The sequence below is a fragment of the Leptonychotes weddellii genome, chromosome 4, assembly GCF_054177405.1.
Source record: "Leptonychotes weddellii isolate Sample4059 chromosome 4, ASM5417740v2, whole genome shotgun sequence".
Taxonomy (NCBI): Eukaryota; Metazoa; Chordata; class Mammalia; order Carnivora; family Phocidae; genus Leptonychotes; species Leptonychotes weddellii.
The window spans coordinates 161,641,691-161,665,588 of NC_138372.1; the positions used below are offsets into that span (position 1 = coordinate 161,641,691).

The following is a 23,898-nucleotide window of genomic DNA, read 5'->3' on the forward strand; positions in this document are numbered from 1 at the left end:
TGCTCAATATATGCTGGTTGAAGGGACGTCCAAGGTACTGTGGGGATTACATGAGTTCATTATGTAAAGAGTTGGGCATTGGGCCCTGCACACCGCAGGAGCTCAATAAATGGCAGGTGTGTCGAATGTCTGTTTACACGTCCCTCTTTCACAGTCAGTTGTGAGCCTCTCAAGGTCAGGGACCGGACCTTATTTATCTGTGCTTCCCAAAGAACCTTGTACATAAGAGGTGGTCAATAAAGGTCTGTGATGGAAGAGAAACTCAACTCCTATCTTCAATTAGTATAGCCAAAGACCAATGAAACCATCCTTGTTCTAAAAAAAATTAAACCTTTTTATTAGTATATTTATTTTATATATAAAAGAAATACAAAAAAAGAAACACAAAGAAAATGCTTTTATGGCAAATCGGACTTGTCGGTGCCTTCAGCTTGGGCTCCAGGCTCTGGCCCGCTGGGTGTCAACAAAGTCCGCCGGTTGTAATGACCCTTGATAATCCCAGTGTTGTTGTTCTCGTTGAGGAGCTGCTTCTGCCTTTGCCTGTTGAGGGACTGGACAAGGCCCAGGACGACCGCGGCCAAGGAGTACTGCCCGGGCAGTCTTCTCGGGGGCAGGATGAATGGGTTGGGTTGGACTCTTCCCAGCAGAAAGTACGTCTTGATTTTTCCTTCCTGTTCACTGATGCCCTTCACATAGATCTCCCCTCGGTAGTCAAAGGCAAAGCCCTGGTCCTTCAGGATGAGATAGGTCTCCTCAGGGACTTGGATCCTGCCGCTGACCCCTGTGCTGTCCATTCGACTTGCTAGGTTCACGGTTTTGCCCCAAATGTCATACTGTGGTTTCTTAGCGCCGATAACGCCAGCTACCACCGAGCCGTGGCTGATGCCTGCAGGTGACCAAAGGAACAAGAGGTGAGAGAAGAGGGACATCACTGAGGTGGCTGCACCCAAGCCTGGGACAGTGACCAGCGAGGGGGCGGTCTCTGTGCTTAAACTGCAGGGCCCAGATCCCACCTCAGTTACTCATTACATGTGTGGCCTGTGTCCGTTCCTTAGCCTACGTGGACCTCACTTTTCCCATCTTCAAAGTAGAAGATGAATCGAGATGATGGAAGTAAGGCCTTGGCATGGTGCCTGACAACCAGTGGGGGCTCGAGAGGAAATTATTATTATTCTCACATGGACACTGACTTATCGTGGCTGCTGGGACAGACAGAGCACTGGACCAGGAGTCAGGACATCCGGTGTCCTCCAGCCTCTTCTGGTACAGTACTCTGAGAGCTCGGGTAGAACTTTTCCTTCTCTGTCTGTGTCCAGGTCCTGAGCATCATTCCCTGGTCCATGGCAAAAACCTCCCACCCGGCCTCCCCGTCCCCTGCCTTGTCCTCTGCAGACCGTCCTTCACACCACTGCCAGAGCGGGAGGGCTCTTGCTGGGGTGCATCTGACCGAGTTCCAACCCACTTCAACACCACCATGGCTCCTTTGGCCTACAGGATGATGCCCATGCGCCTTGGAACCTGAGCCAAGGGCCTCTCGAATCTGGCTCTTGCCTGCTTTGTCAGCCTCCTTCACCACCACCTCCTTCACCACGTCACCTTTCTTTGCATTGTACCCACCCCGAAGTGCTAGAGTTGCCCTCACCTGCCGGCCATCAAGTACCTCTGTGCCTTTGTCCCTGCCCATCTCCCTGCTTGGACTATCATGTCTGCCCAATCCCACTGTTTATTTGGCAAATGCCTTTGAAGACAGTTTCAATGACTCCTCTTTCATGAAATGTAGGCTTCTTTTAGGAATAATAACATTTCACTAATCATGGTGGTGGGCATATATGTCTCCTTCTAGTAGACTTAGAATTTCTCATGTATTCTACCTGACTAGACACCTGCCCAGGACCAACACCGTTCCAGGCGTGGGGGAAATGGTGGAAAAGAAAAGAGACATAGCCCCAGCCCTCATGGAGCTTACCTTCTACTGGGGAGAGACAGAAACAAAAAAAAAGTAATGTATCAATGAATCATAAAGACTATAAAGAAAAACCAGTCGGGTTGGAGGGAGAGAGAGGTGGGAGGGGGCATTTTGGAGGAGATGGTGAGGGAAGGCCTTTCTAAGCAGACATCTGAAGACAGTGACAGGACAAGCCATGCAGATATCTGGGTTAGATCATTCCAGGCAGGGGGAAGAGCAAACCCCTCCCAGCCCCACACAAAATCAGAGAGAAGTGACTGAGAAATCGGAGAAGCGGACCTTTCAGACCGCGTGGGAGTTACAGGGATGGAGATCTCTCCGTGATTTGCAGAGCACTTACAGACATCACCCCATCTGATTCCACGTTACTACCGCAAGGTGGGGGCAGGGGCGGGGGGGGCATGGAGCGGAGGTAAATAATATCATGCCCAGCTTGCACATGAGGAAACTGACATTTGGAGGGTTTAAATGGCTTGTCCAACATCGTAGAGCCGGTCGCAGTGGACCCCAAACACAAACTGAGATGCCCAGCCAAGTCGGGAAAATGATCTTCTAACCTCTGAACGACGCCAGCACTCTGAGATTTCACACCAAGGGTCGGCCCTGACCCCAGCGACATCTCCTGGCTTTGTTCAGGGTTGATGTTCTGCTTTTTTAGTCCTGGTTCAAGTGTGTGGTCAATGATTTCAGAAAGGACACGTAGGGTTGATGGAACATGTGGGAACAAGCCCTGAACATCCCAGCCATAGATCCAAAACATAAAATAGGACTTCTTTTTATTTTGGTGAACAAAGGTTCCCGGCATTTGTTAGATCTGACAAGTCAGATATTGGCATTTCTTGACCCTTGTTTCTTGAAAGCTACTCAGGGAGACCTAAGTCAGTCAGATGACATGCTGGCCAGAGGATATCTAAAATCCGAACACCGCAGCGAAGGTTGTGTCAGCCTGCAGCCTGGCAGCCAGAACGTCGCTGGTCTGTCCTGACGTCCTGGAGCCCCCGCCCGAGCGGCCATTTGGCTGTGTGATCATAAGTCATCACTCCCCTTCTCGGGGCCTGAGTTGACCCACTAGAATGTGGACTAGAGCAGGGGGCCTTCACACCTTGCTGGAGGGGGCCTTGGAGAACCAGCAGGGATGCTGAAGACACTGACGGTTATACACATTATAAAAGGTCACTATTCACATTGCCATGGTTTCAGTTGCACTGTTGCGTTGCTCCAGGGTGTCTCTGAGCTCAAGGAAGGGTGAGCTGTGTGGCCAAGGAAGAGCCAAAAGGCTTTCTCTGTCCCTGAGCAACATAGCATCTGACATCCTTGGGACTCAAATCCTGCTTTTGTTTTAAGGCATTATCCAGAAGAACCAGGGAGCAGCACCCTGACCAACAGCATCAGATGACATGAAGTCGGAATGAAAGGACAGACGACTCAGCTCTCTCCCCCAACAGGGCCTTGTGTGCGTGGGGTACCGCACAAGGAACTTGGAAGAACAGTAGCTAGGGCGTAGTGTTTGCTGTGTCTTTCTGCACACGGGCCAGTGTCTCTCCCTGGCTTCCAGCACCCTGAGTGAGAAGAAGGCCAGACTGGCCTGAGCTGATGCTCCCTGTCCTTGGCAAGGTCACACTGAGCCTGCTGCTTTTCGCAGGAGAAAGCTACCCATGGCCCAGGGCATCGGGAGGGTCCGATGGAGCCAGGCCAGCCAGCTCTGTGGGGTCCCCCACTCGCCACACCTCTGGCGGCTACTCACCAATCCGGAGTTCGAAATTGTTGAAGGAATGCTTGTTGATCTCCTGTATGCTCTCGGTCAGGGCGAGGGAGAAGTCGGCCAGGGCGCACAAATGTCCCCACTTGTCTTCACATTGCTGGAGCAGAGGGGAGAGAAGAATTCATTCACTGTGGCGAACGTGAACCTTTCTGCAGCAGGGGCCTGTCCTACGCCCCAGCCCACCTGCGCGTCCCTGAGATGGAGATAACCAGGTATGTGAGAGCCCCTGTACACTCAAGTCAGCAGCGTCTCCGAAACGCGGGATGACAGGAGATGTGCTGAAGCGAGTGTAATATGTGTGGCTCATCATATTCCTTTCCCCACATCTACACTTGTCCTGTCGGGTTGATGCACCACACATTCCTGAGTACACTCACAGTGTGTATGTGTGTGTGTATGTGTATGTGTTTAAGTGCTAGGAAATCTGTATATTTCCTTTGAAGCGCTCACACTGGCTGTTCAAGGGATGTTTCATATAGACATTTGCTCACAGAACTCCTGACGGAAGAGCACAGTAAGCCTCTGGGCCTCTCTGAACCTCAACCTCCTCAATTATAAAATGGGGATTCACATATATGTGCTGCCTGCCTCCCAAAGATTGCATGAGATTGTGTATGTAAAAGCACTTTGTGCCCCTCCAGAGCACAGGTTGGTGAATCATGGTGGGCCAGATAGTAATATTTTAGGCTTTGTCATGGTTGCTCAACACCACCATTTTAGCTTGGAAGGAACCAAAGCTAAACTATGAATAAATGGGTATGGCTGTGTTCCAATAAAGTTTTATTGACAAAAACAGATGGTGGATCAGATTTGGCCAGCTGGTTGTACTCTGTGGACCCTGCTACAGAGCGCCATGCATGCTTCCAATGACTAGTGTGGGGGGTCTTCCCAGGGAGTTGCTCGTGGAATGTTTCTAGGTTTTTAGTTGGGAAGCAAGTGAAGGAAGGATGAGAGGAAGAAATGAGGATTCCTTCTTCCCAGTAACTTAGACTCATATCCATGTAGGCTTTTGCGTGGGAGCATGACACGGTCTCAGGTAACTCATCCACTAACGCTGGGAGGTAGATGCTAGTGTTCCTACTTGACAATAGTGCCTGGCCCACAGTCAGCCCTCAAAAGAGTGTGAGCTGTTATTCTTACATACTGTAAGAATAAGAAAACAGGCTGGCATCAGGGCTTTGATAACAGCTACATCTAAGTCATAGCCAGGGTATTTCTTGGCCCTGATTTTGTTCATCAAGTCAACAACGAGGTTCAGAATGGCACCTAGAGGTGTCTCAATCATAACGAAGCGTCGTTAAACCCAGGAGACCTTACTTCCCACGGGAGCAAATGTACATCACACAACTGGAATATCCAGTTCATCAGATTCTCTCCCCACCAGTCCGCATGCAGCCTGGTGACGGTAGCCTCACTGCCTTCAGCGACATGAGAACAGTGAGGTGCCTGCCACGTGGTGTGGCCGTGTGCAAGGAGTTGCTTTACCTGTTTTTCGGGGGACAGGCCTGACACGGCCATGTAGGTGCTGCCAATGGTCTTAATCTTTTCAATGTCCTGGAACCGGTCTTCGCCAAGCAGCTGAAATAGACCCAGGCAATGATATTAGTCCTGGTGTTTATTCTTCCAGAAGACGGGGTTGCTTTCCTGAAGAGGCCCCCGGCTCACAATGAGGACTACTTCTGCCTGGTTTAGCATCCTCAAGACAGCTACTTTTCTCTCTGAGAATCATGCCTTTAGGCAGTCAACGTACGTTTACTGAGCACCTGCTAAGTGCCAGGCGCTGCGATGGGTGCACCCAGATACTCTTTAAGGAGTAGATCTGTTTCAAAGTAGACTTCAAAGGAGTAGATCTGTTTTTATCTTTGAAATAAATGGTTATTTTATTGGTTCAAAAAAGAAATCACAAATGTTCCCCAATCCGAGAACAAATCTTTTTTGGCTATACCTTCAACATGTATTTGGCATCTTAACACTTGCTGACAGCATCCCGGTCTGAGCCATTGTTGGCTTACACCTGGTTGTTGTACCACCATGACCTACCTACTCCCTCCCTCACCCCCACACTCCTAGCCCGGCAGCCAGAGAGATCCCATTCCACGGCAAGTCAGATCATGTCCCCACTCTGTGCAAAACCCTCCTGTGGCTTCCCATTCTACTCCCCCCAACAGATGTCCACGTCCTAATCCTTGGAACCCGTGGATATGTTACCTTTCATGGCAGAAAGGACTTTGTAGATGTGATGAAGCTAATAATCCTAAAATGGAGCGATTCCCTAGATTAGCCGGGTGCGCTCCACGTAATAACAAGCATCCTTATAAGTGAAAGGAGGAGGCAGGAAAGGTGGAGAAAGCAATGTGAGGGCAGAAGCAGGAGTCAGAGGTGTGACTGCCGGCTCTAAAGATGGGGGAAGGAGCCACATGCCAAGGAATGCCGGTGGCCTTTAGAAGCTGCAATGACATGGATTCTCCCCTGGAGCCTCCAGAAGGAACACAGCCTCACTGACACCTTGATTTAACCTGTGAGATCCATTTTGGACTTCTGACCTCCAAACTGTAACATAATAAATTTCTGTTGTTTGGAGTCACTAAATTGGTGGTGATTTCACTTGATCTTAGCCAAAAGACCAAGAAGCGATTAAATTGGTGGTGATTTGTTACAGCAGCAGTAGTAACTAATACAGCAACTATCCATTGATCTTCTGCAATGTCTCATGAACAAGATGGGAGGTCCCAGCCATCAGAGGGTTGACAGCCCAGGCAGGGGAGGGACCACATGTTAAAGAAATAATCACACAAAAACGTCCCCTAGTTCAATTCTAGTAAAGTGCATGATGGAAACATACAGGGTGTAGGAACGAGGAGAATGGAGCATTTTGTTAACATCTGGAGGCTTCCCTGAGCAAGTGATTTCTAGCTTCACTTTTTTTTTTTTTTTAAGATTTTTTTTTTTTTTTTTTTTTATTTGAGAGAGAGAATGAGATAGAGCATGAAAGGGTCAGAGGGAGAAGCAGACTCCCCGCCGAGCAGGGAGCCCGATGCGGGACTCGATCCTGGGACTCTAGGATCATGACCTGAGCCGAAGGCAGTCGCTCAACCGACTGAGCCACCCAGGCGCCCTCTAGCTTCACTTTTAAGAGCGAGGAAGGAAAGGTCTTTCAGCGGCGGGTGCTTGGCTTTGTGTGCTGGGAAGCTGGCGCCATGGAAAGGGTTGCGGGGAGCATCCGGACAGAGGGGACAACACGAATGAGGGCCGGAGGTTGGGGAGAATGCATGTTAGTTTCAAAGAAGTAAGAAGAGGGCTGTAGTTATTTTTCTCATCTTAAGAAAAGTCCTTGTGGGGCGCCTGGGTGGCTCAGTTGGTTAAGCGACTGCCTTCGGCTCAGGTCATGATCCTGGAGTCCCGGGATCGAGTCCCGCATCGGGCTCCCTGCTCAGTGGGGAGTCTGCTTCTCCCTCTGACCCTCCCCCCTCTCGTGCTCTCTCACTCTCTCTCTCTCAAATAAATAAATAAAATCTTAAAAAAAAAAAAAGTCCTTGTGGACATCACATTTCTTTTGCTATAAAAATCCTCAAATTGTCTCTTCTCACTGCCTCTAAATTCTTCCCTGTGCTTTTCTAAATCCGCTACAGACCGGCATCCCGAGTCCCCCCTTAACACTGACATTACTCTTGTTCAGACCTGTGACGACCGTTCCCATTGCCTGACCACTGGCCTCACCCTGCTTGGCCCATCAGCAGGATCTGACCAGTTGATTGTGACACCTTTCCCACGCACGTGGTTTCTGCCCACTCATGGCTTTACTTCCATGTCACTGGCAATTCCTCAGTCCCCTTTGCTAGTTCCTTCTTATCTTCCTTAACTCATGGTGTCGGTGGCCAAAAGGCTCAGGCCCAGACCTCTTCTCTTTTCCATTTTAACTCACTCCCTGGGGCGCCTGGGTGGCTCAGTCAGTTAAACAGCTAACTCCTGATTTCGGCTCAGGTTGTGATCTCAGAGTCATGGGAACGAGCCCTATGTCTTGCTCCATGCTCAGTGGGAATTCTGCTTGAGATTCCCTCTCTCCCTCTCCCTCTGCTCCTCCCCCCACTACATAAATTTAAAAAATCTTAAAAAAATAACTTACTCCCTTGCAATCTCATGATGGCTCATGGCTTTCAACACAACCTCTTTGCTGAAGATTCCTAAATGTATGTGTTTTCCCTTTACCATCAGACTCTTTCTGCACAAAATTGCTCAGTGACATCCCTGTTACGGGCCTCAGAGGCATCTCTAGCCTGCCATTCTCAAAACTACACCCTTGGTCCTCTACCCACCTGCTATCTTGATTAATGGTGTCTCCACTTTTCCAGTTGTTCTGGATAAAAACATCATAACCTACATCCAACCTTTCAGGAAATCCTTAGCTCACCTTCAAAGACATCCAGATTCTGACTGTGTCTCACTACCAGCCCCACACAGGCCACACATCCATGAAGCCAGCCCTGAATGGAGGATGTAGGTTCAAAATGCAAACCTCCCTGGCTCCCAGGGCTAAGTTATAGCCTCTTACTCCCCTATGTTGGCAGGTATTTAGCTAGAACTTCTGGTTTTCCAACTCTCTGTCTCCCTTTAAGACTACAATATGCTCAGGGCTCATGCAACAGGTGGGTCAGACCAAGAAGACGAGATGGGTTTTCTACACACATCTTGCTACGGGCATCCTCTCAAAATTAATCTGGAGCTAAGAAAACATGAAAAATTCCAGCTGGAGAGAAATTCTTCTGGGAAACAAGGAAAACTGGCAGATGCTTTTGTGATTTGCTTTGGGGGGTGTGTGTGTGTGTAACCCAATTCACAGCTGAGGCGTCCTTTGTTTATTATTTTTGTTTCTTGAAGCCACTGTTCTGCCCTGGTGAAGGTTCCACCAACTGCACCCAGGAAAGGAAGTGGTTGGAGCATCCTGCACGTCCTCAGCCTGGGATCATGTCTGACATTCGCCTTCACACACCACTAAGCAGGTTTGGTCTCTTAGCAGCCCTGTGGCTGTTAAAATGTTAGCTCAGGGATCTTGGCATATCTTTGGTTGCCCATCTCTCTCTCTCTGCCTCCTTACAACTGCCTTTCCCCAGCTTTCTGCAGGGAGGGGGGACCCTTCCTTCCTCTCTTCTCTTGGAACGACTTGGCCAAGGGCCAATTTCAGGCCCAGGAAAAGCTGCCTCCTCCTCAGAAGTCAATCAGAAGGCAGCAAGAGGCTTCATTATTTCATCGAATGTCCATGCAGCAAATGTATCGGCCATATAGCTAAAAGCATCCGGGGGCATAATGCAGGTCTTAATCAGCCCCTTTATTATTTCGCTTGTCTGCACAGAGTGCCGAGATGTGGGAGCATGCTTCGGCCTTCAACAAAGCAGGGGCTGTGGGGAGAGGAGCCCCGGCATTGGGTTATTGCAAACCCAGTCTTGGAGCATGTGCTCCATGCAATGTCCTGCTTTCCTCTGAGCCAAGAATGAATGTCACACGCTCCCAGGTTCCCGTGGTACTTTTATCAGCAAGAAGAGCAGCACTATTACTAAAGTCAGCACTAGGCCATCTGGCTGGAGCTTAGCCAGGGCAGAATGTGGAGGGTCTCTCTTGACACAGAGGAACAAGGCACGTCTGGGTGTCCGAAGGACCCACGTGGGGAAAGCTGAGAGTGCTCAGGGTGGGCAAGCCATGGAATGTTCCTGCTGACTGCATGCTCTTCCCTCTTCCTCCTCTGACCCTTCTCTTCCACTTCTTCCCCTTTCCGCCCCTTCTTTCCTTTAAAAAAAATAATTTAAAATTTAATTTAGTTAACATATACTGTATTATTAGTTTCAGGGGTAGAGTTCAGGGATTCATCAGTTGCATATAACACCCAGTGCTCATTCCATCATGTGCCCTCCTTAATACTCATCACCCAGTTACCCTAGCTCCAGCAACCCTCAGTTTGTTCCCTAGGGTTGAGTCTCTACGGTTTGTCTCCCTCTCTGATTTTGTCTTATTTTATTTTTCCTTTCCTTCCCCTATGTTCATCTGTGTTGTTTCTTAAATTCCACATATGAATGAAATCACATGGTATTTGTCTTTCTCGGACTTATTTCACTTAACATAATACCCACTAGTTCCATTCACATCATTGCAAATGGTAAGATTCCATTCTTTTTGATGGCGGAGTAATATCTCATTGTATATATATACCACATCTTCTTTATCCATTCATCTGTTTTTTTTTAAATTTTATTTTATTATGTTATGTTAGTCACCATACAATACATCATTACTTTTTGATGTAGTTGATGGACATGTGGGCTCTTTCCATAGTTTGGCCATTGTGAACATTGTTGCTATAAACATTGGGGTGCAGGTGCCCCTTGGAATCACTATGTTTGTATCCTTTAGATAAATACCCAGTAGTGCAGTTGTTGTGTCATAGGGTAGCTCTATTTTTAACTTTTTGCGGAACCTCCATATTGTCTTCCAGAGTGGCTGCACCAGTTTGCATTCCCACTAGCAGTGTAAGAAGCCTCCCCTTTCTCCACATCCTCTCTGACATCTTCTTTTTGATTCTCCCTCTCATCTCTGCCCTCCTCTCTTCTCTCACTTTCCTCCAGTTCATCCTCCTCCCCTCCTCCTGGTCTAAAACCCAGCTCCTGGACCAATCAATCTCCCCCTCTCCTAGCAATCCAACTTCCCTCTGCAAAAACCCATCTCTACCACTAGGGGCGCTGTCTTGTTTTGGTAAGATACCAGGTGTCTACAAATTGGGGCACGGAGATGCAAATTTAGTTCATATTTATTTATTACAATTTAAATACATGCTCGTGAGTACCTTTGGGGGATGGGGGACTATAGAGTTTAAAATAAAACAGACTGATGGCTCAACCTTCAGTCAGGTTTTTTTTTTTAAATACAGTTATTTTAATTTTTTTTAATTTAAAGGTATGTTTTGGATTACACTAGTTTATCTTCACCTTGCTATTTTCCTGCTTGTTTTTGTCCCCCATTAATTAATTGATTGATTGATTGATTGATCCCTTTAGCAAATACTTAGTAAACATCTCCTATGTTCTAGGCATAGTGCTAGTCCCTGAGGACTTAACAAGATACATAAGAGTTGGGGCTCCTGGGTGGCTCAGTCGGTTAAGCGTCTGCCTTCAGCCCTAACCCTAACCCAGGGTCCTGGGACAGAGCCCTGCATCAGACTCCCTTCTCAGCGAGGAGTCTGCTTCTCCCTCTGCCCTTCCCCTGCTTGTGCTCTCTCTCTCTGAAGTAAATAAATAAAATCTTAAAAGAAGACCAAGATACATAAGAGTATAATTTCTATCTTTATGAGAGTATGGCCTGCCACAAAGAGCTGGAATAAAGGTACTATTATCATGGAATCACCCTCCAGTCTCCACAATGCAAAGCCCTCCGTATGAGTACACTTACTCCTGACATCCCGTGTAAAGGTGATTCAATCATCTTGTCCCTCACTAGACTGTGAAGCCATGGGAACAAGAAGTGAGTGTGTCTTATTTATCTTGATCTCCACCCCCATCCCTAGAACAACTAAAACGGCCATTGTTGTCTTTTGGACTACAAAACTGGAACCATAAATGACAGTTAATGGCTAAAAACCAAAACAGTATGGTGGACCTGGGTTCATATGTTGACAGGTGGCAAAACCTGGGCTCTTTCGGTGTCCCAGAGCCTCAGTGTTGCTTATTTATAAAATGAAGGCTAATAATTCCTACTCTGTGCATTTCGCTGAGGGATAAGTACCGACTGAATGTTATATATTGAAACTGTTTTGCATTTGTGGCAACACGTGGTAAACACCTATATCAATAAGATGGGTTTCTGCCCCAGAACTTCATGGTTAGTGGGGGAGGCAGATCTGTACACTGAAGGGTTTTAGGTTCTGTGATGAAAGGTTTCAGAGTATAAGTTTTTCATCAAAATAGGAGTGATGACATTTACCTAGATAGAAGGGGGATTAGAAGAGGTGTCAGAAGTAGAGATGATGTTTGGTTTTTTTTCCCGCAGTTTCCTTTTTTTTAAATTATTATTATTATGTTATGTTAGTCACCATACAGTACATCATTAGTTTTTTTTTTAAGATTTTACTTATTTATTTGACAGAGAGAGACACAGTGAGAGAGGGAACACAAGCAGGGGGAGTGGCAGAGGGAGAAGCAGGCTTCCCGTGGAGCAGGGAGCCTGATGCGGGGCTCAATGCCAGGACTGTGGGATCATGACCTGAGCCGAAGGCTTAACGACTGAGCCACCCAGGTGCCCCAGTACATCATTAGTTTTTGATGTAGTGTTCCATGGAGATGATATTGAATGGATTGTTTAGTATTAGGTTTTCTGTTGGCCATGGAGTTGAGGGAGACAGGACAAGGTATAGTGAGGATGGTATAATTTTGGGGCAGAAAGAGCAGAATGTGGAATAGCCTGGTGGGCGTAAAGGCTTATAAGCTGCTGGATGGTGGGTGGGGGGCCGGGTGGCACTCAGTGGGAGGTAAGACCAGAGAGGGTACCGGACAGCAAGTGCAAAGCCTCAGGTGACCTTACAAGGAGTTGGGAGCCACTGATGGCCTTTAGGTTTCAAGGGGTTGTGAAAAGATAGTTGTGCTTTTGGTGATGGCTGAGGTGAGGTACAGGAAGGGGCAGCTAGGGAATGCCGCAGCCATCCAGGGGAGAAGTAAGACGGCCGAATGCAAGAAGATGCTGAGGAAGGGCAGACCAAAAAGCCATCAGGAAGGAACCCACAGGACTCAGTAGCTAAATGGAACCTGGGGATCGAGGGAGAGGACATTGAGTGATGTCGCAAATGCTCTTGGTGCCCCACGTACATCTCCTTTGTGGGGCCATTCTCAAGAATGCCATGAGGTCTGGCTGCTGACAATGCACTGCTGTACCCTTTTTTGGAGAACTGCCTTGGGCCACGGGGAGCCCCTATGCTGGAAATGCCTGGGAAGTGAGGCAACCACCCCCCCACCAAGGGGCAGCCCACAGCCAATGGTTGACCAAGCTTTTGGTTGTACAAAAGCTTGGCCCCCTTGCCTCAGCGTGAAACAACTCTGTGGTACCACTTATGCTCCTGAGCTCCCCAGGGATCAGGCTAAGAGGCTAGACCTCAGCTGAACCCCCATCTTTACATGGCCTCTTCCCTAACATTTTCTCGATGAATCGCTTCCCTTCTCAGGCCTTGGCAAATGGATAGACAATGGTGCCTTACTTGAAGCTAGAAGATTGGGGTGGGGGAGGTTCTTTCCTGCCAAATCTATTAATGTAAATACAGTGCCATATGAGTATATCCCCCCATGTCACGTGTTCTTTACACTTACGGAGCCTAAAAGGAGAAAACATTATCTGGAGCACCTGTATACTTGTGTTTAGGTCTTTGACCAAATGCGAATTGATGGTTTTATCTCTGGCACTTTGAGCAGATGGAGAAACGTCCCCATCAGTGCCCAGTCTCTGAGATGCCAACGCCTGCAGAGCAGTGGCCTCCAATCAAGTCCTGGTTTTGCCATTTGATGGTTGTTTGCCATTGGGTCAGACTACCCAGCCTCACTGACGCTTCTGATCTCGATCTCCCAGATGGAAACACAATGGCGTTTATCTCACGTGGTACTTAAATTAGCTGATACATGTTTGTGTTCATACTGCAGCCTGGGGTTCTGTGAGTACCAACCGTGGCTACTGCCACGGCGAATGTGATGCTAGGACAACAGTGATGCCCACCGGGGCCTGTAGGTTTCTGAGGCTTTGATTTACCTCATCGAAGTCAGCAATGATCTCATTCAGCAGGCGCAGGCATTCCACTCCTTGGTTATTCATTTCAGTCTGCGAGTAAAAGTCTGCAAACCCCGGGATGGAGGCGAACATCACTCCGACGGCATCATAGGATTGAGAGTACAGCTCCTGCAGGGGCAGACACGGGGAGCCACAACTGGTCATCAGAGGTGAGGTTCTGCAGTGATGCTCCCCCGTGAGCACGTGCACCTACTCCCATGCACAGATGCCCACGGAGAGCACAGAGAATGGGGCCCTGACACTGGCATGTCAACACGGTAGCCATGTGCACTGGGGCCGTTGACAATTCATGGTCTCCAGCCTCGGCTGGGCCCCGAGTTCGGACTGCACACCCTTTGACCTTGGTCACCTTCCTTCTCTGTCGTCCTAGCAGCGAGTCCAAACCCTCACCACTGTCCCTAACTTCACCCCCCACTCGATTCCTCTCAAGAAATGATCTCGTCTCTTAAGGCTGTGGCAAAAACTGAGCCTCTTGGCAGTGACCCAGCACTGTTCCAATACTCATACTTGTGTCTACGTTCATATTTATTTTCATCCCCTTTGCTTCAACTGCAGACAATGCATTTTCCTTCTGCTGAAGGTCAACATTTCTACCAGATGTCTTGACAACTCCTGCTTCTAACTTCTTCAGCAGCTTCCTCCTGCGGTGATCCTTTTCTTTGTTCCTTCTCTCCTCCCCCTTTTCCTCCTCCTCTCCCTCCCCTCTTCCCCCTCCAAATGTGCCCTACATGGAATAGTATGACACCCCCTGGAACCTGAACACACTTGTGACCATCCACCCGTCTCTCTTCCTCTTTGCACACACTTCCCAAATGAGTTCCCTCCATGGCCTGTCCCCACCCTGGCAGTGTTCATTCACATGTCAGGCCGAGATGAAGTGACTCTGGAGCAGGTCAGACTGCCGGCCAAAGCGGAAAGAAAAAATCACTCCGTGGCATGGGTATTGGCTCATGTCTTCCGGGACACCTATGCGGGTCGGTGGGGTCACCCTCCCAAGGCCACGAGTCTCTTGACTTTCCTTGTTTCAGTGATGCTGCATTTGCGTTCCTTATGCCTGGCTCCTTCAGAGATGCCTTTTTGGGGCTTACCTTCCATCTGAAATGTTGGTGATGGCTGTGGTTCTGTCCTTGACCCACGGCCAGGTTCAAAGTTCACACACTTACCCGGGCCATCTCGTTTACTCTCCACCTTTCACCAACATTCAGGTGGGACATCTTCTGAACTCCTGTCTTCGAGTCGGCTCCCGTTCTCAGGCTCTCAGCCGCTGGGTCCCAAGCTGGGTTGTCCTCATACTCTTCAAGCCACACCCAAGTGCATCTTCTCTCCACCTAAACCTGCCCCCCTCATGCTCTCAGTGGGGGGCACCAGTGTCGCTGAGTCATCAAAGTTAGAGATGCTCAGAGATGCCTTGACGTCAGCCTTCTCCCCATCATGTTTGGATTCAATAAACTGCCAAGTTCTGCTGGCTTTCTTTTTGTCTCAAGTATTTTTTTCTGCCCCCTCTGCCGTTGCTATTTATCAGGGCTACCCATTTTCCTCCCCACACTGGGTTCCATGACTTGTTTTGTCCCATCCCGAGGCATGTTCCCCATGGTGGCCGCAGTGATCTTTTAAAGACAGAATATTGACCATGCCTCTCCCATTCTTCAAACCTGCAGTGGCCCACAACTGCCCTCAGGATAAAGCTCAAACACAGCAGCATGCCATATATTCATATATGCATGCCCTTGCCTCCACCTTTCTCTTCAGCCTCATTGCCTGCGATTCCCTGCATCGGACCTCATGTTCCAGAAACATTGTACTCCTGTGTAAGGACGGTAGCAGATGCTGCAGGTGTCCTGACTGACCGCCTCTCTCCCAGAAGTCCAGCTGTGGGCCCTTGCGTTGCTTTGCATGGAGCTTTTCTCTGACCACTAGAGGGCACTCTGCCCCGTGAGCAGCTGGCTCACTGCTCCAGGAAATTAATGTCCCTGGGGTGCTGCTCTCAACCAGTGACTGATGGCAATGGCCTTATAGTCCTCAGCTCCTTCACCCCTTGGGCCAGGTTGCTGTGAGGTATGCTATCAGTATGTCCCCGAATTCCCAGTGGGATAGAGCTCCAGTGCCCCACAGAGGTAACTAGTCTGATAATGCCTCATTTAGCCCTTCCCTCCCTTCCCACTCTCCAGCCTGCCTGGGCTTCCCGGAAGCACCTCCAAGCGAATGACTTTCAACCAAATCCTTGTCTCAAGGTCTGCTTCTGGAAGAGCCAAACAAAGACACACACACACACACTTCTCACACTTGCATGCTTTGATTCCTACTGTCTGTCCCTTGACGGGACATGTCCTTCCTTCTTGAAGTTAGCCTCCCTAACCAGGCTAACCTTGTTTTCTGCCTTCACTAGCCACGTAGATACCATGTCTGCTGTGAACCTTCCCAGACCGTAGCTGGGGTCAGGAGGCTGAGCGCAGCACCTTGGCAGCACCCGGGTTGCCTGCTCACCACCTACTGTCTGTCTCTTCCTTTGGAGTGAATTCCACGAGGCAAAGACCCCATGCCATTCACCTCGGTGCATTCTAATCATCCAGTTCATATTTTTTGGATGCCTGCACTATCATGCATGCTGTTTATAGCATCTGGTACAAGGTAAATGCTCTAACCTATTGAAATTAATTACTTCCTGGTCTTTGCAGGAAACATCAAAGCTTACCAAGAGCTTTCATATGAATTCAGTGATTTAATCCTTGCAGTGATCCTGTGAAATAGGCACTGATTCTTATTGCCACTTTACAGATAAGGAAAATGAGAGAGAGAGAGAGGAGTTAAGCTGTTGTTCTGGATCACACCACTAGCAGTGGACGAGCCAGGGTTGGAGGACCTCCAGGGCCCTCCCCATGCAGCACACTTGGGCTTGTCTCCTCTGGCTTTCATGCCCTTGGTCTGAGAAAGATGGTGACCCTGATTCAAGATCAGTAAGTCTTGAGCTTCAAGCGTGGATGGATCTGAGTGAGTACTTTCACTAGTCCTCGTCCAAAAGAGCACAGGCTGGTGGTGACTGGCTGCCCTGGGTTGGGTTGGGCAGGGCGTGGGGAGCGCAGATCATGGCCAAAGAGCAGAGCCATGGCACGTGGCTTTCAAGGGGTGGCCATTCACCTTGGCCTTGAGCAATGGAGTGATACCCCGGAAGGAGCCTGACTCTGTTTTATCTGACTCCTCCAATTGGCTGTGATTTGGAGGAAAAAAAAAATCTGTTTATTACATATTATATTAGTTTGTTCAGGCTGCCATCACAAAGTGCCACAGACTGGGTGGCTTAAACACAGAAATTGATTCTCTCACTGTTCTGGACGCTACAAAGTCTAAGATCAAGGGTCAGCAAGGCTGGTTTTTTTCCCTGAGGGCTCTCTCCTGGACTGGGAGATGCAGTCTTCTCCCCATGTCCTCACATGGTCTCCCCTCTGGGTGTGTGTACAGCTTAATCTCCCCTTGTAAGGACACAGTCAGAGTGGATTAGGGCCCTGGCCTAATGGCCTCTTTGGAACTTAATCACCTCTTTAAAAATCCTATCTCTAAATACAGTTGTATCCAGACGTACGGGGGGTTAGGACTTCAACATATGAATTGTGGGAGACACAATTCAGCCCACAACACCCATTATTTCTATTTTCTGTTTTAAAACAGAGAGAAAAGAGAAAACCCTATCAGAGCCCTCTGAAACCCAGTCCATAATGACCCAGTGGGCCACCTTGCCTCCCACTTCTGCCTGGTGATATATAAATGCTGCTGTGATATAAAGGCGGGTTGCCAGGGGTTTCTCATCAATCATTTATCTGCTTGAGTGTTCTCACAAATCCTAGCTCCTCCCAGCCTCTTCTTAGTTTTACTTCTCAGCCTCTGCCAACAACCGGAATGTTCCGGTTGCTTAAACAACACAAATAATGTTAATAATGTCAGCTACATCCATGGAGCGCTTCCTGCGTGACAAGCATGACACAGAAGTCTGCACACACATCACCGTGTTGAATGCTCACAAACCAGGACCTAGATACAGTTAAGATCCTGGTGTACTTGTGGGGAAACTGAGGCACGTAGCCATTAAGTAATTCACCCAAGAGACAGAGCCGGACTTCATGCCCGCCCAGGCAGTCTGACTCCAGAGCCCATGGCACTGGGGCTGCTACTAATGCTAATAAGCAAACACCATGACTGCAACCACCACCCCAGGAACCACAATAATAATCAGGATAATGCCTGGGAATAAATGTCACTGGGACTGGAAACTGGATCCGTAAGTCCTTCTCAATGGATGGTTGATTGGACCTGTGGTGTTGGGGTTCCCAGTGCATAAACTTCAAGACCTATGACCTGAGTTCAGATCTTGACTCTGCTGCATCCTATTAGGGGTTGGAGGGGTGGGACTGGGGTGGGAGGAGGCTCAGTCCTCTCTGTCAGACGCTATCTGGTGAAGAAAGTGGCCCTAAGGAATCAAACCCAGGGCAGTGGGCTTTCAGGTGCACCAGGTGGCCTATCTATACCAAACCCACCTTGCACTGGGCTGTGTTGGGCACTTCATGTGTTCTCACCTGATTTAATTCCCACATTGACTCAGCAAGGTCTGTATTATTTCCTATGAATCAGATGAGGAGATGTACTCAGAAAGGTTGGGTAAACTGCCCTAGGTCACACAGCTAGTTAATAACAGAGATGGAATTTGTGCTGCACACAAAGGAGATGAGGGGTTTGGGGGGGCATGGAAAAGTGCCAGCCACCTGCCTACACCTTTAAAGACAGCCCCATTGTTCAACTCTCCCCAGTCCACTGCTTTGAGTATGCCATCTGTTTCTTGCTATTTTGGGCTCAAAGAACATAAGAGCACTGTAAACTGGGGAGGGACTGATGAATATAGAAAAGCTATTACTGTTCTATCATCCTCTTGGTCTGGGCTTCGTAGAGGATTTTGAGCATATGCACATTCCCGGCTCCACGCAGATACCAGGATGAAGACTTAGCCAGCTCTTGGCCCAGGGCACCTAGGCCTGCCTGATTCCAGGTCCTGTGTTCCTTATACTGAGTTAAGCCACCTCTCTGCAGGGGAGAAACAATGTCTGGGGCCGGTTGACTTTATTAGCATCCTCAGGTTTCTGTGCGAACACCACCGCCTTGGAGAGACCCTCCGGTGTCAACCCCACCCCCTTCACCTACTCTGTTTTCTTACTCAGCTTCTTCTGTCCAAGGAGGACTGATCACTACTGGGCACTATCCTGTGTATTTATTCACGTTCATATCTATCTGCTCATGAAAACGCATGCTCCATATCGGCAAAGACTTTTCTTCTTCTTTGTTCACTGTTTGACCCCCAGGATCTAGAATGACACCTGGTACATGGTTTCCCTCAATAAATTCTTGCTGAGTGAATGAGTAAATGAGTCAGTGGGTGGGGGGCTCGGATTGCAAAGGAACCAGAAATATAATGATGGCTCACCCTTATCAAAAACAATAGCAATAACCCAGTGTGTTCCTAAAATGGGCCAAGCACCATTTAGATGTTTTATGCATAATTATTCATGGAAACATTGTAGCAACTGGAGCAAGTTGCAAAGAACTGTTACCTTGCAGGTGAGGAAAGTGAGGTCCGGGGGGATTCATCCCTTGCTCAGTTCCAGAGGTAGTGAGAAGAGGAGCCAGGATTGAATCTAGGGCATCAAGCTTTTGAGAATACCACACAGCTTTTCTATACCGAACCCACCTGGCACCAAGCTGGGCACTTCATATGTTCTTACTCAGTTGAGTTCTCACACTAAAGTCAGCAAGATTGGAATTATTTCCTCATGAATCTGATGAAAAAAATGGGTTCAGAGAGGTTGGGTAACCTGCCCCAGGTCACACAGCTGGCGAGGGGCAGAGACGGAATTTGTGCTGTATGCACTTTGCAGCAGCCGGGACACCTGCCCTCTTTAGTGTCCTTTCTGCAGGTCTTAAAAAAGCTACAATGAGCAAGTGGGTTTCCCGGGACTCAGCAATAGCTTGACACTGATGACCCAGCTCAGGGAGCCTCATCTGTGAGAAAGTACCTGCCCTGGGGTGGTGAGCACTAATCTAAGTCAAAAGTCCAGCGGAATAGCAGAAGCTTCCAGAACATATGTGGGGTGACACAGCCGGAACCAACTGGACAGGATGTCCCAGGGGGCAAAACTCTGTCCACCGCCCTGTGTTTAGATGGTTTGAGTCATTGCTTATCACTGCTGTCCCTTCTCTCCCGCTCAGGTCCTAACAGCAATGTGGGACAAAACACAAGATTTAGCTTTGAAGTTGCACAGACCTGGGTGTGAATTCAAGCTCACTACTCACTAGTTTTGTGTTCTTACTTCTCCGAGCCTCACTTTCTTCTTCTGTGAAATGGGGATAATCATTCTTACCCGTGAGCAGTGTTGTGGCCTCGTGGAGGCTGGGCCCCAAACTCACAATGTCCAGACCCCAACCTTTCAGACGTTTGTATCACAGTTCAGATTTGTAGCAAGAAGAGAAGCTAAGAATGCTTCTCACAATAACAAAACAGGTTATTGGGAGTTCCCACAGATTACAACATTCCTGCCTCTTCCTCTGTCACCCCTTCTCATGTTACTCTGTCTGACACACATACACACACACACACACACACACACACACACACACACACACACACGCTAGTCTTGCCAAACCCCCAGAGGCACGGTAGGGGCAGTGCAGCACAGAGGGAAGAAATCTGCGGGGCTGGATTTTTTTCACAGCTTTGCTTCCATACAGGGAGGCATGTCATGGCCCTCTCTGAGCCCCCGAGTCCTCGTCAATAATGTGGGGTGACGAACTCTCCTCTTAAGACTGTAACTAGAACCAAAGATCATTTACATCAATTGCTTATCTCAGTAGCTGAGATAGTGCCCAGTGCCCAGAACACAGCAGGTGTTCCGTAAATGGTTATTTATAGAGTGAACATTCTCTAGGCCATGTCAAAACTTTGTGGTTAAGCCTGGTCAACTCTGAACTATTTAAGTATTTAAAACCTCAAAGAAGCATGACAAGACATTGGATTGAACATGTCTTCTATGATTAAGGCCGAATCTGTCATTTATTTTGCTCATTGGAGGTTTGGCCTGGACCACAGCTGATGACCTCAGCATCTCTGGGGGGTTTCCTTCCTTTCAGGATAAAGCCAGTAAATTCTTGCTCTTCCCCCGTGGTCCCAGATACCTCATTGTTTTGGTGCTTTAAATGAAAAGCAGCTTTCTTTTCATTTCTCTTCTGGTTTTCCCTCTGAGGGCTCCAGTGTTTCACCTGCTCCTTCTGGTGGTCATGGCGGATGCACAAGTCTCTCTGCTTTCTTGGATTTGTCAAGAAGCTCTTGCAACAAAGCCCCTGACCTTAGGGGGCCTTGAGAAAAGCAGGCCTGAAGCTGATTCCAGAGAACTCCGTCTGTTGAGGAGGGTGGGCGGTGCTTGGATGTGCATCCAGGAGACCTCCAAGGTCTTGATGCATCAAGATTATTCAAGCAGCAGCTTATTCATTGCCTTTACTTCTCTTCCACTGATCTTGCTGTGGTGGCTTGGGTGGGAAATGGACCTGGGTGGGGGTCTCTCCTAGTTCTACCCTCAGGCAAGGGTCACAAACCCAAATGTCTTTAGCATATCAGCAAGTAACATCAATAATAACATCTTACACACACTGGGAGAGACACTGGAGATCCACTCCATGGATACACAGAAACATGTGCACAGACGTATCTAAAACTCAAATTTCAATCTAGTCTCGGGATGGAGCTCACATGAAGTCCATCTTACAGATGTGGTCCCTGGCGCTGGGGAGGCCCTGCATAGACCTGGTGGAGCTAGGCAGTCTGGGTGGCCTGGCACTCTGGGGTAGCACGGTCTCTATTCTCGGGTGCTCACACAAGGACAGTGGGAATTCTCCCAGAGCTCGGGACCAGTGTGTCCAACTGCACCCCCGCCCCCACCCCCCCTCCTCACAGCCAGACAAGCCTGGGCTCACCTCATTGTCTCGGTCTTTCTCCAGGAAGTGGCGGGCCACGTGGCTGGGTAGAATGTTCCGGAGCATGTTCTCGTTGTGTTCCCTCAGCTCCTTCATCTCATTGATCTCCTCTTTGGCTTGTACTCGCCAAAGGAAGTCAAGGCGGGCTGTGTACTCCAGCTGCCATGCGTGAGAGAGAGAGAGAAGGAGCTGGTGAGATCTCAGGGTATGGGCTCAAGTACGCAGGGTGGGAGGCTTCTCTGGAACCCTTCACAAACGAAAGAGAGCCTGAGCTAAGCATGCTGAGGGACATTTTGCCTGATGCCCAGAGATGGGAGGGTGATTAGACTCCATGGGGCTGTGTACCTTCCCTTCCTACCATTAAGGCACCTATGATTTTGTGATTGTGTGATTATCTGGGGATGACTGTGTCGTCTACTAGATTGTAGGCACTGTGAGGTCAGGAGTCCCTTCACCTGCTCAATGATATCTTTACCCTGGAGCACCGTGCCCAGCGCAGGGGAGATGCTCCGTCAATATTTGTTGACTCCACAAATAAATTCCAATGATAAAGCCAGCTAACACTTAGATGGTGCTTGCTACGTATCAGCTATTATTCTAACCAATATACATCCATTCACTCCCTTCATCACACAACAACCCTGATAGGGAGGTATCATTATCAACCCTTATTTTGTAGATGAGAAAGTCAAAGCAAACAGGGCTGAGTGACTTGACCAAAGTCACACACTAGTGAGGGGGGAAGCCAGGACTGGAGGTAACTCCAGAGTCCAACTTCAGAGTCTCAGCTCTTTATCACTAGGCAAGAAGAAGAAATGAATTGAAGGATTGTGGATTTTAAGTTATGACACAGATGTGCCTTAGAGTCCCAGTCCCACATTCAAACGCTATAACCTGGACTCGTGACTTCATCACAGATTCCTCATCTCTACCACTGGGATGAAGACTAATGAGCATGCAGGACTGGAAGAAGAATTACTTAGGAAGTTACAGAGAAGGCATGTGGCTCACAGTAGGTACTCAATGCACATTATTAGTTCCCCTTTGTCTTAGTTTCCCTGCACTGGAGAGCAGACAGCTTCCTTTTTAAAGAATCTCCTATACCATATTTACCACAGCTTTGGGGACGCCATTACTTCCAAGTCTGTTCTTTTTTTAAGATTTTATTCATTTATTTGTCAGAGAGAGAGAGAGTGAGCACAAGCAGGGGGAGCGGCAGGCAGAGGGAGAAGCAGGCTCCCCGCTGTGCAAGGAGCCTGATGCAGGACTTGATCCCAGGACCCAGGGATCATGACCTGAGCCTAAGGCAGACTCTTAACCAACTGAGCCACCCAGGCATCCCTATTTCCAAGTCTTTAACTGTCAAAATGGACAATATGCTGCATGGCCAAACACATGATTAAATGTCCTGAATTCAAGGGCTTAAAACATTCAGCTAGTTCCTTTCCTTTGTCTTAGGTGAAAGTCTCAGTGGATGGTAAAAATATGGAAAGACAGAGGCACAAGATAACTCCCTCAGCAGAATTTGTAACAACAAAAACTGGAAACAACCCGGGTGCTCATTTTGTTGGTCCAATAAACTATAAAAAAAGGGGAAAACTGTTTTTCTATACTTTGATGGACTAGTCTCCAAGGTAGAGAAAAGTGTGTAGAGTATGCCACCTTTGATCTAAAAAGGGAGCATCTAAAAAAGGAGCATGGATGGAACTAGAGGGTATTATGCTAAGCAAAATAAGTCAATCAGAGAAAGACAAATACCTTACGATTTCACTCATATGTGAAATTTAAGAAACAAAACAGATGAACGTATGGAAAGGGAAGGAAAAATAAAATAAGATGAAAATAGAGAGGGAGGCAAACTGTAAGAGATGCTAGACTCTAGGAAACAAACTGAGGGTTGCTGGAGGGGAGGGGGTGGAGGGATGAGGTAACTGGTTGATGGGCATTAAGGAGGGCGTGTGATGTAATGAGCACTGGGTGTTGTACGCAACTGATGAATCACTAAATTCTACCGCTGAAACTAATAATACACTATATGTTAACTAAATTGAATTTAAAATAAAGAATTAAAAAAATAAATAAAAAGGGGGCATCTACTTCTCTGTCTGTCCACATGTATATATTTTTCTTTATTTATTGGGAAATTGAAGAATAAAAGGTCAAACATAAAAACTCATTACCAAAGAGATGAGGAAGGGAGGAAATAGGGTGGAGAAATAGGGATAGAATTTAAAGTTTTAAAATTATATCTTGTTTCATAAACTTGGCTATTGAATCGTGGAAACATTTAATTATAAATTATAAAACTAAATAGTTGTTTGGGGTGCCTGGGTGGCTCAGTTGGTTAAGCGACTGCCTT

General features: G+C 48.1%; 1 protein-coding gene across 1 annotated transcript in view; it reads right to left on the reverse strand.

The window, feature by feature from the left end:
- Positions 1-337: 337 nt before the first annotated feature.
- The window catches only part of ADCY8 (adenylate cyclase 8), a 208,661-nt gene continuing 185,100 nt past the window's right edge, over positions 338-23,898 (reverse strand). The window contains exons 13-17 of the mRNA XM_081817142.1: positions 21,540-21,738; positions 13,497-13,643; positions 5,214-5,306; positions 3,711-3,825; positions 338-886 (exon numbers count right to left, since the gene is read on the reverse strand). Of these exons, the coding sequence (XP_081673268.1) occupies positions 399-886; positions 3,711-3,825; positions 5,214-5,306; positions 13,497-13,643; positions 21,540-21,738 (1,042 nt within the window). The 3' untranslated portion in view covers positions 338-398. The remainder of the gene's footprint in view (positions 887-3,710; positions 3,826-5,213; positions 5,307-13,496; positions 13,644-21,539; positions 21,739-23,898) is intronic.